This window comes from Homarus americanus, unplaced genomic scaffold (genome assembly GCF_018991925.1).
Source record: "Homarus americanus isolate GMGI-L3 unplaced genomic scaffold, GMGI_Hamer_2.0 scaffold48090, whole genome shotgun sequence".
NCBI classification, from domain to species: Eukaryota; Metazoa; Arthropoda; class Malacostraca; order Decapoda; family Nephropidae; genus Homarus; species Homarus americanus.
In genome coordinates this window covers 560,434-577,442 of record NW_024753848.1, presented here as the reverse complement: position 1 = coordinate 577,442, position 17,009 = coordinate 560,434, and the positions used below count along the sequence as shown (strand labels likewise).

At 41.4% G+C, this 17,009-nt stretch overlaps 1 protein-coding gene across 2 annotated transcripts in view; it reads left to right on the top strand.

Annotated features, from left to right (window-relative positions):
* The window catches only part of LOC121855608, a 32,260-nt gene that overhangs the window by 10,371 nt on the left and 4,880 nt on the right, over window positions 1–17,009 (top strand). The window contains exons 2-3 of one of the 2 annotated variants that reach the window (XM_042350656.1): window positions 12,811–12,933; window positions 14,750–14,935. In XM_042350656.1, the coding sequence (XP_042206590.1) occupies window positions 12,811–12,933; window positions 14,750–14,935 (309 nt within the window). The remainder of the gene's footprint in view (window positions 1–12,810; window positions 12,934–14,749; window positions 14,936–17,009) is intronic. The other variant, XM_042350657.1, reaches the window with a different exon arrangement.

The window sequence follows — 17,009 nt, the reverse complement described above, 5'->3', positions numbered from 1 at the left end:
CACATACTTTGAATTCGCTATACCACTGTGTCCCATTGATATTGTGTTATATTCACTCCTTCTGGCTTATATGGTTTACGGTCACCTTTAATGTTTAGTGAATTGTACCGGTCTAGAAAGCATCTTTCTAACCTCGAATCAACAGACAACAAAATTATCCGACGAAAACTTTTGGCGTCATGTCAGTTTAAGCGACGGGTTTCACAGGCGGGAAACAAACAACAATATATACTAATGTGTCATCGTGTTCTCCAATCCGCATCGACTTGTTTCCTCTCTGCAATTAGTCACTCGCTACAGGAGGAAACTATCACAGACCGGACCACAAAATTACGTCTCCATCAGTGTGTGTGTGCAGAGGACATCGATACTAGCAGCGACACTCGACACCAACATATATATATATATATATATATATATATATATATATATATATATATATATATATATATATATATATATATATATATATATATATATATATATATATATATATATTACCTATGGAAGCAATCATTTCAAACTCTATTCGAAATCACCTGGAGAAGCACCGATTGATCAATGATTCCCAGCATGGCTTCACAAGCGGACGTTCTTGCCTAACTAATCTATTAACATTCTTTTCATCAGTTTTGAATCAGTGGACGAGGGGCACAATTATGATGTGGTATATCTCGACTTTAGCAAAGCCTTCGACAGAGTCCCCCACGAAAGACTAATTAGAAAGGTAGAAGCTCATGGCATCAAAGGTGGCATCCTTAAATGGATTAGGGCGTGGTTACAGGACAGAAAACAGCGAGTGAGCATTAACGGCACTAAGTCCCATTGGAGCAACGTCACAAGTGGAGTTCCCCAAGGCTCAGTACTTGGACCATTATTGTTTATTATATACATAAACGACATAGATATCGGCATAGACAGCAACATAAGTAAATTTGCTGATGATACTAAAATAGGACGTGTTATCAAATCTGACGAGGACTCGGCAAAACTACAGGAGGATCTAAACAAATTTTTCGAATGGTCTGAAAAATGGCAGATGACATTCAACATCGACAAATGTAAAGTACTCAGTATAGGAAATGTAAACAGGGAAACCAGATACCAGATGAACAACGATGCCATAGAGAAATCCGACTGCGAGAGAGATTTAGGAGTAATGATAAGTAGGAACCTTAAGCCAAGTAAACAATGTGTTTTTGCTCGTAACAAGGCTAATAAAGTACTTGGGTTCATACAAAGGAGTGTTAGTTACAAGACTAGCGAGGTCATCCTAAAACTGTATCTTGCTCTTGTGAGACCACACCTGGATTATGCAGTTCAGTTCTGGTCACCGTATTACAGAATGGATATAGAATCCTTGGAAAGAATTCAGAGGAGAATGACAAGACTAATCCCGGGCATTAGGAACCTTGAGTATAGAGACAGGTTAAAGCATCTTAATCTGCACTCCCTTGAGAGACGTAGAGCGAGGGGCGACCTGATAGAGGTGTATAAGTGGAAGGCAGGGCTAAACAAAGGGGACATTACAAAGGTACTCAAATTATCCAACCAGGAGCGAACTCGTAACAATGGTTTTAAATTGGACAAATTTAGATTTAGGCGTGAAATAGGTAAACACTGGTTTGGAAACAGAGTAGTGGATGAATGGAACAAGTTACCAAATATCATCATTAACTCGAATACGCTGAATTGCTTCAAACATAGGTTGGATGCTCATATGAGCAATAGGGGTTGGGTGTAAACGGGACTGCCCAGTATGGGCCAATAGGCCCGCTGCAGTTTCCTCCATTCTTATGTTCTTATGTAACTGTCTGGATAGCCAAAGATCATCTTCCTCCCTCAACGCTCTGTTTGAGATGCTGGGGATGAGGGCGTGAGTATTGAGGGTGTAGGCGGTGTGGGCGGCGCCTCTAACCTCCTCCCGCAGATTATTTACAACCATTAAAATTCGCTGTACTTCTCTGGGTCATCTCCCCGTGTGTTGAGTAACTCCCACCGTTGACCACCCCACCCCCACACCCTACCCCTACCCCCCCACACCCCCCCACACCCCTACACCCTACCCCTACACCCTACCCCTACACCCTACCTCTACCCCTACACCCTACACCCTACCCCGGTACATCATTCTCATCGACCATTACAAGGTGAACCTGGGTTATATGATCAGCGGCCTCCTGAGAGAGAGAGAGAGAGAGAGAGAGAGAGAGAGAGAGAGAGAGAGAGAGAGAGAGAGAGAGAACACACAAGAATATACGAGTAAGAAAGAAATTGACTGAATACGGAAAGAATAGAGACAGGGAGAGAGAAAAAATGGGAAGAATGGAGAAAGAGAGAGAGAGAGAGAGCGCAGACTCGTCACTAACGTCGGAATGAGGCAACAGAGAGAGAGAGAGAATGAGATCAAGTGGCCCCACCTACTACCGGAGTAGTGGTACCTTGTCTGTGCCATTACCACCACTATCATCATCATCTCCACGTGTGCCACTACCACCACTATTAACAACCACTATCACGTGTACCACTACCAGCATCTACAGTACACGTGTCACTACCACCATCTCCACGTGTGCTACCACCACCACCACGATGTGACGTCATCGTAGGTACGTGAGGTTGCCACATAGGAATATTTTCTTAGTTTCTTCTATAATTTTAACCTCGAATTATTATAGAAAATTATGTATAATATCTAAATCAGGAACATTCTTTAATATAATGATTAGGTTAGCGTAGGTTAGGTTAGTGTTAGGTTAGGTTAAGTAATGTTAGAATTAGGTTAGTTTTAGGTTAGGTTAGGTTTGTGTTAGGTTAGGTGAGTATTTCCAGCCAGTGATGTCTGTGTCTGTCTGTCTGTCAGTAGAGAACAGGAGTTTGAGGTGTAACTTGTAAGATACAGTGAAGGTCAGTTTTCTACCATGAGACAGAGTGAAGTGGTGTGTGTGTGTGTGTGTAAAAGTAAGTAAGTAAATAACACGGAAACAGATCGTCAGGAGAAGGAGGAAGAGAGACGTACATCTTCTGCAACAGTACACACACACACACACACACACACACACACACACACACACACACACACACACACACGACGTAGTTACTATTGCTTATCCTCAGAATGTATACTGGAAATCAACACATTAACCAAGGTCACTTAAGAGATCAAGGTCATCACCATGGTGGACTTGACCCATGATGAGAGGGTGAGAGAGGAGGAGGAGGAAGAAGAGAAAGAGGAGAAGAAGAGGCACTGGAGGAAGGTTTACACAAGACAAAGAATAAGTTTATTTATTAGGTCTCTTTTTAAGGGTAAGGCACGCGGGAATGCCATTGGGAACTGTGTGTTTGTTTTGGTCTTAGGTGTCAGGGGGACGACACACCAGACGGGTTTATTATTTGTTTTGGTCTTAGGTGTCAGGGGGATGACACACCAGACGGGTTTATTATTTGTTTTGGTTTTAGGTGTCAGGGGGACGACACACCAGACGGGTTTATTATTATGATTCGTGTGTTTGTTTGTGATGGTGGAAAAATTGAAGCAGTCACTGGGTGGGTCTTGGGGTCGTAACTGGGGAAATGGATGGTCTTTGAGGTAGTAACTGGTGGGGAGAGAGGTCTTGAGACAGTAACTGAGGATCTTGAGGGGGGGGTCTTGGGGGAGTAACTATGATCGATATTACCATGATGAGTTGATACAAATATGGAACTTATAAGACATTCTTCTATTGCTATTATTAGATCAGTGTGTGTGTGTGTGTGTGCGCGCGCGCGCGTGTGTGTGTGTGTGTGTGTGTGTGTGTGTGTGTGTGTGTGTGTGTGTGTGTGTGTGCCCACACTAACCTCGTTCTTACAGCTGGTGGTGATGGTGGTGGTAGTGATGGTTGTAGTAGTAGTAGTGGTGGTAATGATGGTGGTGGTGGTGGTAGTAGTGGTGGTAGTGATGGTGGTAGTAGTAGTTGTGGTAGTGATGGTGGTAGTGGTGGTAGTAGTAGTAGTAGTGGTGATGGTGGACTACAGGTGTGGATTTTGTCAGGGGCAGGTTATGTGAGGCTCCAGGTAAATGTCACCAGAGAGAACCAGCCAGGTGTAGTCTTCCTCTTGTTTCTTGTTGCCTCTTCTTTCTTTCTCTTCCGTCTTCCTTCTTCCTTATCTTCTTCTCTTCCTCCTGTCTTTCTCTTCCTCCTCCAATACAGACTTCCTCCTCCTCCTCTTCTCCTCACTTCCTCCTCTATTCCTCATCATCCTTCTATTCCTCTTCACACACACACACACACACACACACACACACACACACACGCACACACACACACACACACACACACACACATCACCGTCTGGTCTCATGGTATAATTGTCGTACCTACAGACCATCAATGGTTACCTGCCGACACCTGGCGCCCCAGTGTGGTCTGTTATGAAAGGCTGTTGGCCAGGTAATTGACTTAACATGCGCAGATGGAACTTACTTGTGAGGTGAGGTGAGGTTATTCTCTAACGTAGATCCCCAGTAACTATGTCATCTCGATTGCGTTTGTCTCACCTGTAACTCACCTGTATGTCACCTGTGTCTCACCTTTTCATTTTACATTTCAGAATTAACTTAATTGTTCACTGTATTATCCTATTCTTGACACAGACAGACAGATAGATAGATAGATGGATAGACAGCTGGAGAGAAAGAAAAAAGTTGGCTAGATAGACAGACAGACAGACGGATGAACAGAGACAGAATGAGCAGGTAGGCAGGCAGACAGACAGACAGGTAGCCATAGAGACAGACAGACAGACAGGTAGCCATAGAGACAGACAGACAAACAGGTAGCCATAGAGACAGACAGACAGACAGACAGGTAGCCATAGAGACAGACAGACAGACAGGTAGCCATAGAGACAGACAGACAGACAGGTAGCCGCAAGACAGACAGACAGACAGACAAGTAGCCATAGAGACAGACAGAAAGACAGTTAGGAAGATAACATTAGGGTGTTCAATCATCAGGTGGAATAAATTGAGGGTCTCTAATCTTCAGGAGACTCCACGTGTACGATTGTTAAGTGGAGGAAAACTTGTCTGATAAAGAGAAGTAAATTGAAGACATTAATAAATATACTTGAAGTTTATGATCGTCTTATATTTTATTAATCTTGTAATAAATGATATAAATAATGCGTGGTTGTGTTGCTTTAGGTACGTAGCTCGTTTTGGAATAATCAGGTGTGTACGTATCCCTCTAAAAGTTACCTGGTGTGTACGTAGCCCCTTAAAAAGTAACCAAATAGGCACGTAACCCCCTTCAAAAGTAACCAAATAGGCACGTAACCCCCTTCAAAAGTAACCAAATAGGCACGTAACCCCTTCAAAAGTAACCAAATAGGCACGTAACCCCCTTCAAAAGTAACCAAATAGGCACGTAACCCCTTAGGAATCGTCCAAATCCTAACACCTCAACAATCAAAACAAAACAATAAATTACTTGTTTTTATAACTCTCAAATTACACTGACATATATCTCTCTCAGCCTTTGTTTATAATTATGTGACCTTAATCCCAAATAGAACGATTCAATAACTTGTGTGTGTAAACTGGTAAATGATGTTTTGTATGTTAATGTCGTTTGCTTTCATACAGGTTAATAAAGAAGAATGATTAAGAATGCCGCTTAGATCGATAAATATTCAGTAATAATTTTTCTTAGACGTATAATTTTACAGATTATTATTGTTGCTTATTTTCCCCGTTTTTTGAGGTGTATTATATTTTGGGTCATTTAATCTTAAGTGGGGGTTTATTTTCACCAAGGGAATGTGTGTGTGTGTGTGTGTAGTCCAGGTGTGTTTCATCCCAACAGGTGAGCTAATCAACCAATCTCCCTTAATCAGCTAATCTCACCAACACGATTTCATTCTCTATTTAAGTAATTTAGAAAGCACAAGAAAAAAAATAAACACACTTAGCATCACTACACTGACTGGAACAATACACTTAAATTTACGTCTGTGTGTATAAGTGCGTGACGATAACTTGAGAAGCCATAATTAACGAATATATTAGAATAGATATTTTTTTCTACGGGTTATTTATCCATGTTAATGTGTTAGGGAGTAAGGTAGGTCAGTTTTTGTATTTGGGAATTAGGTCAATCGTAGGGGTCAAGAGAGGTAGCTGTGTGAGGGTCATGTATATATTGTACCAGGAAAGTTTTGTTGGCCTCAATATTCTTCATACTATTTAAAGAAGTCTTACATCTATACTCCCTGGTAAAAATAATAAATGCAGGTATCTACTCCTTCAAAAACAAATGATAAACGTTTGTTGCATCTATACTTCCAAGTAAAAATAATAAATGCAGGTATCTACTCCTTCAAAAACAAATGATAAACGTTTATGTTGCATCTATACTTCCTAGTAAAAATCATAAATGCAGGTATCTACTCCTTCAAAAACAAATGATAAACGTTTATGTTGCATCTATACTTCCTAGTAAAAATCATAAATGCAGGTATCTACTCCTTCAAAAACAAATGATAAACGTTTATGTTGCATCTATACTTCCTAGTAAAAATCATAAATGCAGGTATCTACTCCTTCAAAAAACAAATGAAAAACGTTTATGGTTCTTATAGTTGGATAGGCACAAGACGAAGTTGGATAGGCACATGGAAGTGCTGGGATGGGTGTGAAAGGGATCTGCCCTGCATGGGCCAGTCGGCCTCCTGCAGTATCCCACTTTCTTATGTTCTTTTGTTCTTATGTTCTTATGAATGTATTGCGGCTATTGGCTGCTGGAGACATCGACCTGCTGTTCTCGTTCACACAACTCTCTAGGAATCTTTTTTAAATTTGTTTTTATTAATTTTTTGACGTCAAGTGTTTTTTATTTTGTTTTTTGGCCTCACGTGGGTTTTTTTTTTTAATATTTTTCGACCCCAAGTTTTAAATTACATCTCGAGAAGTCAATTCTCTTTGATCTCACGCCACTTAACTCTCTCTCTCTCTCTCGTTCCTTCCTCATCTTTCACACTACCCACACACTCGTGTTATATTTCTCAGTCTCTCTCTCTCACCCAATCTTGTCAGTGCTTCAGATCGACCCTGGAGTCAAATTCGTCGAAAACTTAAAAAAAAAAAAAATCTTGTTAATTTTTCGCCTTGTACGAGTATATATTGTAGAAAAATTTTGTCGTTTGTGATAAAAAGTATTATAGGTCAGTGAACATTTGTAAAATTTGTATAAAACTTGAACAGGAAATTTGCTTCAATGATCATGTAAATTAATCAGGACTTTGAACATTAGTATTTATTATTCAGTCTCCCCACCACAGACACACACACACACACCTTACCTGTCCCGGCTGTCCGCCAAGGTGTACCACTCAGTCATCAGGTGTCAATTAGCGTTACGGGGTGTGTAAGACAGGTATATTTTTTATTTTTTATTATTATTATTTTTTTTTACGGGTCGTGTCAACTATCAGGCTAATATCAGGTTGTAGTGTGGTATATACTAAGTCAGCGGGGACACCTGTATATATTTGGTGAGGATTACCTGCATGTAGATTAGCCCCTCACACACCTGTGTACTTTACCTGATGATTAAACACCTTAACACTTTACCAAGGGGGGGGGGGAGTAGGTTTGGTTAAGTCAGGGTAGATAGATTAGATTTGTGTTAGGTTATGTTACGATAGGTTAGTGTTAAGTTACGTTACGTTAGTGTTAGGTTAGGTTAGATTAAGTTAGCTTTAGGTTAGTTTAATCACCAGGTGAAATTAACTGACGATGTGTACTCTCTGTGCTGCTGACGACAAGCAATAAACTTTCCTCCACGCTGTTTACAAACACCCGAGTAAACGATGATCTGAAAGCGAGTGGAGAAAAGCCGAGTCATCAATGCAAACAATAAATATCCCCAAATATACCGTTAATAAAGGTAAACACTTAATGGGAGTAAACAGTATTGAAGGAGTTAACAGGTGTGTTGTTCAGACAGGTAGACAATTACAGGAAGAGTTTAGTTGGATAGTTTGGTTCACCTGAATATTCGCCCTCCATCACCACCACCTCCACCATCTAACCTAAAGGTTATGTAACCAAACCAAATCAAACCTAACCTAACCCTCTAGGTAGCCTCGGGGTGGTTAATCTTCAGGTGAAATAGGCAGTGGTGTAATTTAAATCTTCCCTGCATCAAAGGAGATTGATTGATACGTTTATTGAGATACAAAAAACATTAATACATCTCAAAGGGATGAAGTAACATAAGTCATCCTCACCCCAGTCCAGGAATGTACCTCTCAAGACTCACAGAAATCCCGAATAAATCAAAGGAGACAGAACAAATACGTAACGATACTAAATGATTCCAGAAACTACATGAGTGGGCTGTAAGGGTGTAGTATAATTATGGAAAGGGTGGAATATAAGTGTAGATAACAACAGAAAGGAAACGCCGAAAACAAACGCTAAACAGGATAAACGTTTACAACTCAAACACGTACGATTTGATGACGAGAATTTCCTGGTGGCCTTGAGATTGCTGATAAATATGACTGGATACATTAAATAATATAGACACGTTTAGGTGGTGGATAGTGGTTCAAACACACACACACACACACACACACACACACACTGAATAATAATATCTAAGAAATGAAGTGGATTAATTCTATGGATAATTAAATAAAAAATTCAACTCAAATATCAAATTGCGATTCAAAAGTCATAATAATAAACATATAATACAATCACCATTAACGTCAGAAAAAAAATATACCAGTTAAGAGGCAAGATGAGAAAAAACCAATTTAAAACTTTACATTGTACGCAAACCAAGTCTGTGTGAGTGCTTGAGGCTTTCCGTATATGCATATTAAACTGGTTCTTTCCTAGAGTGATAATTTCTCTACCATATTAGTTGAGTTATTATTTTTTCCCTCGCCTGAAGAAGAAGAGGAAGAAAGTATATTAGTTTTCCTGTGCTGGGTGAGAGTAGTAGTAGTAGTAGGGGGGGAGGGCAAGAACGAATTTCAACGACATTTTTCATATTTTTCTTATTTTTTTTTTACCTACAACGTCATACCAATAGTATACTGGCCTGCAAAGAACTTGAAACTAACAGTAAATACGGTAAAAGATAACTTATATAAATTCCAAAATCCAAACACGAATACAGTGACCACAAACTTGTCGTAGCGAAGAAATATGTAGCAGGCAACACCATCACCACCATCCTGCCTCGTCACACAAGTATACATTAACAAGCTGACCATGTACACAAGTTTATGTAACCATTTCGTAGCCACTGCATATATTTTCTTCAGAGAGAGAGAGAGAGAGAGATTGACAAGCCTAGTGGTGTACAATATAGGTTAGGTTCTACCATAGCGGCACGTATATATAACTAACCGGACTGGTCTCTCAAGGTCAGTTCACCACTTAAACGGGTGCAAGAAAGTAGTGTTGCCTTCCGCCTTCACCACCATACCTCAGCTCATAGCCAAATCAGTTTTTCATCGGAATCTTATGTTTCTACCGGGAGGAAGCCGAAAGAAAACGTGTATAAATATATTAGATACAGTTTTCTAAAGGTTTTAACCATTAATCTACATTTCTGTGGTTGAATCGTCTCCAAATGAATGCATGATGGATTGAAATTGAAGCTTGCCTAACAGTTGAGGTGAGTGTTGTTGGAGGAAATGTTTTTTACGCTTGTTGATTTATCACACGTGTTGATCTAAGATTTCTTTGTTAGTCTGATGTTCTCGGAATATTAAAACAGCGGGAGAAAGGAACAGAGGGAGGGAGAGCGTGAGGAGGAAGCAGGAATCTTACTTCACTTCATTAACCGAGTGCGTGGAGCGTGATGCAGTAAATATCACGTAATGTATACACTAACTCTTTAAAACTACGTCAGCAGTCAAACTCGCTCACAGAAATGAACCCTTGGTGTACAATAATATTAGATGCAACATTTACCAGGAAAACCATCACTTCCCCTCTCCTGCACCATCCTGTTATCTCCGACACTCCCCCTCTCCTGCACCATCCTGTTATCTCCAACACTCCCCCTCACACACCATCCTGCCATCTCCAAAACATCCCCCTTCCTCCACCACCTTGGCATCTCCACCACTCACTCACCTCATCCACTCTATATGTCCATTCCCTAACTCTCTCCTCACCCATAACTTCTCCCCCACCCCCTACTTCTCCAACCCTCCCCCAATACCCCCCCCCTACGTCCCCACGACCCAGTTACATACAGACAGTAGGTATAGCCAGCACTTAATGAATGCCTTAAGGTCCTACCACTAATGCCACTACCACTACTACCACCAACAACATTAACACCACCACTGAAATAAAAACAGCCACTGTACCTTCATTAAATACTCAAGAACTCCAATTTAATAAACTTTAATACAATTGCACATTGGTAGATTTAATAATAAGAAATTTAGCTGTAATAAATAACACAGGATGCAATTCTTGTTGCAAGATAAATGTGAAGTAAGCGAAAGGTGTATATATATATATATAACATGTCAAAAACTAAAATGAAAAGGTTTAAGTTTTTGCTGAATCACCTGGTCTCTATTGTTATTATATTTTAACTTAATATCTTAAAAAAATGTGCCATAGATATCGCCCAGACAGCCAAGCAAGGACGTTAACGGCCAACGTGACGACTAACACTACCAAACCTACCTCCCTCTCTCTCTCCCTTGACCTTTTTTTTTTTGTAGGGAAAGGAGGAATGAAGGAAGATTAGAGGTGGGGGAAGGAAGTTATAGTTCGGAAATTGAAGAAATTCAGGAGGAGGTAAGAGAGGGCGGGCTGACCGCCTAGCTAAGCTAATAGTGTGTTAGGGTTGTGTCATGGGTTAGTTATTGTCTGCCGGTACAGGCACTAGACAGCCTACCCTGTCCCATCTATGGGTGTTTTAAGGGCCTTATTTCATATTCCGCCGACCCTACTGGCGGATGCTGGTCTAGGGAGGTTGTCTATTGCCTGGCCGTGTAGATCGGGGGTGGTAATGGACCTTTTGAGATTTCGTAGCTTTTTGGGAACCATGTATGGTTGTTGTCGTTATCTGGTGGGAGTCTTTGAAGGAGTTCTTGCTCTGATCGTTCTATCTTTTGCCAGATTCTGCTGGCCAGGGTGTGCAGCTGCTGGTTGATGGGTTTCATTCTCAGGTCTCTATGTATCTCAGCTGTGGTTCTGGTGAAGGGGTATCTTTCACCTGTGACGAATCTTAGGGCTTCATTTTGGACCACCTGTAATTTTAATATTTGAGTGGTGCTCATAGTATGAAGAGGTATTGCTGGGTAAGTTAATATCGGTGTGATAAATGATGTCACCAGGCGGAGTTTAATTTTCTCAGGAAGCGCTTTAAAGCGGTATAGTTTGAACTTCTCGCAGCACGGAATGGGTGAGCAGGGAGGAGGGGGGCGATGCGCAATTAGGTTCGGCTGCGCTAGCTTGGTTAGCCTATTTGGGTTAGAGTTGTTTATTTTTGGGTTAGGTTCAGCTATATGGATTAACTAATACTAGGTTAATTGGATTAAATTAGGTAAGGCTATGCGAATGAATTAATACTTGTTTATTTGCGTTTGATTAGGTTAGGCTGTTTGGTAGAATTTTGTTATTTGGGTTAGGTTAGGTTAGGTTAGGCTATTTGCAATAACATATTACGTTAGGCTGAGTTAGGTTAATTGCAATAACTTACTAGGTTATAAAACTATGGGTTCGCAGTCGTATCGGATATTCGAAAACACGGAAATTCCAATGAGAATTGAATTGGTTCCGCTGATGAAGCTACAATGTGTCCAGGACTAACACCATCAGACACACACACACACAGTCAAGAGGCAAACTTAGAACACACCCAGAGGCAATATCCACCTACCTTACCAACCCTTATTAATATTCTTAAAATTGTGTGATAAAGAGAAGAAAAAGCAGTTTGATAAAAGATACAAGAACAAACGCATTAATTTAATATTTTTACAAATTATTAAGTCTGTTCTTTTAAGTCAAATTGTGAGATTACGAAGCCGGAAAAAAAAATTCTTGATAACATGGACTTTCTCGAGGTCTGGTGTGGGCAGGTGGTATTGGCGGTGTAGGTGGAGTAGGTGAGGGTAGTGGTGTAGGTGGAGTAGGTGGAGTAGGTGAGGGTAGTGGTGTAGGTGGAGTAGGTGAGGGTAGTGGAGTAGGTGAGGGTAGTGGTGTAGGTGGAGTAGGTGAGGGTGGTGTAGGTGGAGTAGGTGAGGGTAGTGGTGTAGGTGGAGTAGGTGAGGGGTGGTGGGTGTGGGTGGGTGGGTGGTGGGTGTGGGTGGAGAGGTGGGGGTGTGGTGTGGGTGGAGTGGGTGGGGTGGTGGTGTGGGTGGGTGGGTGGGGGGTGGTGTGGGTGGAGTAGGTGAGGGTAGTGGTGTAGGTGGAGTAGGTGAGGGTAGTGGTGTAGGTGAGGGTAGTGGAGTAGGTGAGGGTAGTGGTGTAGGTGGAGTAGGTGGTGGTGGTGTAGGTGGAGTAGGTGAGGCCAGGTGGTAGTGATGGTGTAGGTGAGGGCAGGCGGTGGTGCAGGTTAATGGTAGATAGTGATGCATTTATGAGATGAAAAATGAAGCAGGTGAAGCAGCTAAGGGCCTAATGATCAGTAATTGAAACAGGTGGTGGTGGTGGTGGTGTGAAGGGCAGATACAAGGATATGTGGTGTGCAACCTTCCTCAGACTCATTAGTTATCCATAAGAAGCATCACGGCCAGCTGCCACCCACAACAATTTGACCTCTTTCTCCCGGCCAGCACGCACCAAGGCGGTCATACACTGGCTCACGACGTCCCAGTCTGTGAAGTGCTGTGTAGGCGGTGAGATGGTGCAAGGCGCTCTACTTTACTCATCACTCACTGGGAATTACCTCGGCTGTGGTGAGTTAGTTGTTTGATTTAATATTGTGTGTTAGCCTGGCCTACACTCCAGCTAGGCCTATTAAGAGGAAAACAAACATACGAAGTTGGGCTCCTTGCTTACTGTTATAATGCGTGTGTCTTATCAATAACGAACGCTATTCCTCACGTCTTCTGTATTCCTCTCGATCTTCCTCTCCCCGAATTATACAGCCTGGGTGTAACTATATTTTATTGGTCTTGAAGGAAGATGATTCAATTTACTTTATCATGACGAGAAATACTGAGAGTTGATGGTGAGATAAGTGACGCAAGGGGCCATAAAAACTGGTAGGGAATTACTACACACTCATAGTAAGGCTTACTGAATCGCCTGAAGGTTAGCCCCAGCTTATTTCACCTTAAGATCATCCTATCCTAACCTACATAAATAACAACGTAACATAATTTATCCCAATTAACGTTTAGGGTGTTTTATTATCAGGTGAAATAAACTGAGGACACACACACACACACACACACACACACACACACACACACACACACACACACACACACACACACACACACACACACACACACACTATTTTCCACCAGTCATAACAAACAAAAAACATTCAAATGAACCCAATGAGGAAAGTTTCACACTGGTTTTTTCTGTGTTCCAATTAAACTCCCCTAACAGGTTTTTGGTCAGGTTTGGTAGGTTAGGTTAAGTTAATCTCAAGAGCAGAATTCGCTGAAACTGGAGAAATTTTGGTTTTACAAAGGAGCTCACCATACCTTGCCCGCTCCTCACAGCTCTTGCTAACTGAGTCCGTCCAGCAGCCCAGATTACTAGCCTCGTACGTGCGGATATGGTTGGCTTGAGCTGATTGAGATGGTCAGTAGATGGATATGACGTGCGCGTGTGTGGTTAGGATTAAACGAGACATGCTTTATGGTGGTGGTAGTGGGAGGCGTCGCTTGCTATATCGTGAGAGTTTGTAAGTGTGGCTGCTCACTTTTCCCTCCCATGAAGAGGCTATTCATATACCGGGTATTTATTTGTGATTTTCTTTTTTCTGTTATCCTTTCTGCTTCAAAATGTTCAAGACATCTTTACCGGATATTTGGCTATCTTTCAAGGAATATCAGTGTTATGAAAGGTTAAGATAACTAGAGATTGGAGATTGGTTAAAGGTATTTCAGTGGTGGTTGGTGGAAGGTTAATGAGACAATAGCCGTGAGCCTGTGACTGGTTCAGGTGTGACAGATTGACATATAACTTACTTGCTTGCCTGTTAATCGCGTGACTACCCAAGCGTATAATAATAAAACGAATAAATCCTGGATAAATAGTTGTTCATGTCGTTTCAAAAAAATCACCCAATAACGGTAAATCACGCTCACTTACCGTTGTCACGCTCACTTACCGTTGTCACGCTCACTTACGTTATCTCCGTATTTTTGTCATAGTTATCACTTTTGCACTCCACATCCCTGTTTATCAAGCTTTGTGGTGTCATCTGTTAGTGTGGCAATACAGTATTATAGTATGATGACATTATTAGTGTGAAAGCTCTCTTATAACTCATTAATCTACCACAGAACAACATACTAAAACACACACACACACACACACTCGGGCTGGCTCACTATACCCCAGAACTCTGACTCACATTAATCACTTAAGTTAATACAAACTCATTTAGTGTATAACCAATAAAATGAATAGTGTGAATAATAGTTATATAATATACTTGTGAGAATTATAGGTATAGGGAACTATAAAAATTATATAATCTTTTAATAATTACACTGTGGATACGAGTTCAACTGTATTTTTGTATTTCAGGGGAAGGTTATGCCACCGAATTGCTAGCAGATGACAAGTTACCCACCCAGCGCAGGATGAGGGTGAGGTGTGTGGCGTGGGCAGCTGTTGGCGTCATGGTGACATTGGTGGTGGTGGGCGTGGCTTCTCTAGTACTGATAGGCACGGCCCGTCACCTACTCTCAGTAATTAACCTTTCCAAACCAGGTAAGTCGCTGTGCCTTTATGAGAGAGCGTTTACTAGGTGTGTTGAGAGGGAAAGCATTTGGTGGCGTGTGTGTAGACAGAAAACTCTCACCAGCGTTCGTTTTGTCTCGACTTTTGTGAATCTGTTGGTCCAAGTTATGTTCATTCTTTTTTTTTTTATTAGTTTTTTATTGTTTATATTTCCAAAAAAATCTCATTTCCTATACTTGATTTCCTATTGATCGTCTCCTGTTACACTAGTACATGCCCAGTTCTTGTCAAGTGTGTAACAGAGAACACCGACCGTTCTATCGGCTAATAAGCTAACAAGTGGCGAAGAGGATAAGGAAGGATGGAGAAATTAATGAAGGAGAATAGAAGGAAGGAAAGAAGGAAAGGACATCATCTTCACTTCGGGTAAATCACTCAACTCTGGATGCCACTTGATGGTATACTTTATTTGGGTGCTTATTGCAGAAAATACGATGAGTTCCAGACACACCACACCACACCGCCTCCAGCACTGCACACTTAACCAGTTCAACTAAAAAATCTAGATAGACCATCTCATATAACCAGTCAATATTACCATTATTTTTTTTTCCACTTTTTGGGGGGGGGGGGCCGAGTTGATTTCTAAATGGTTTTGTGCAAAGTGAACACGACCCCTCAATATTTCCAAATACTTTTTTTATGAATATCTATTTTATCTCTCTCATCTGAAAAGAATTATACACCTTGTTAAGAGTATAATTTGGTAGCATATTATAGCTTCTACATGTATTATTGTTTTATGAAATTATCTTATACCAATACCTAGAGGATTAGGGGGCATGTACCTAGCTCTTATCGGTTCCCTGTAATGAAGTATTAGCGTCGTGTTGTGTTGTGTTGTGTTGTGTTGTGTTAGAAGCTTTGGGTGTATCGAGAGAGATGGTAAACACTGAACGGGCATTGTGAGTTGTTAGTTCAAAGTAGGTGCGGCAACCCATGGAGTGGACAGATCAATTAGAGTACATACATACATACATACATACATACATACATACATACATACATACATACATACATACAAAGTAAAGTCGTCTTAATTTCATATTAATTCACCTTGTAAACACACACTACAGGTATACAATTTGCAGACAGTGACCACCTTCCTCGACACACACACACCCAGAGGAAGGAATGTGACAGATACCGAACACGTCAGATATGTTTCTTGTGCTATTTAAGATGGATCACCTGAAGATTAGACCACCCAGCTTATTTCACCTACTTATTAAACAGAAAAATACTAATCCTAACCTAACCTAAACTGGGGTGTCTGATCTTTAGGTGATTCTTTCAGATACCTTAACTGTTATGAGACGCCAAGTACTGTAATTCTAACAGTAAAGGGTCAGGTATCGTAGCATCATAGAAGGGCCAGGAATCGTAGCATTATTATACCACGGAAGGGCCAGCTATCGTAGCATCATTATACCAGGAAAGGGCCAGGTATCGTAGCATCATAGAAAAGCCGGGTATCGTAGCATCATTATACCACGGAAGGGCCAGCTATCGTAGCATCATTGTACCACGGAAGGGCCAGTATCGCAGCATCATTGTACCATGGAAGGGCCTGGTATCGTAGCATAATTGTACCATGGAAGGCCAGCTATCGTAGCATCATTGTACCACGGAAGGGCCAGGTATCGCGCATCATTGTACCATGGAAGGGCCTGGTATCGTAGCATAATTGTACCATGGAAGGGCCAGGATCAGCATCCATGGAAGGGCCAGCTATCGTAGCATCATTATACCACGGAAGGGCCAGCTATCGTAGCATCATTATACCAGAAAGGGCCAGGTATCGTAGCATCATTGTACCACGGAAGGGCCAGGTATCGCAGCATCATTGTACCATGGAAGGCCAGGTATCGTAGCATCATAGAAAAGCCGGGTATCGTAGCATCATTATACCACGGAAGGGCCAGCTATCGTAGCATCATTATACCAGGAAAGGGCCAGTATCGTAGCATCATTGTACCACGGAAGGGCCAGGTATCGCAGCATCATTGTACCATGGAAGGGCCTGGTATCGTAGCATAATTGT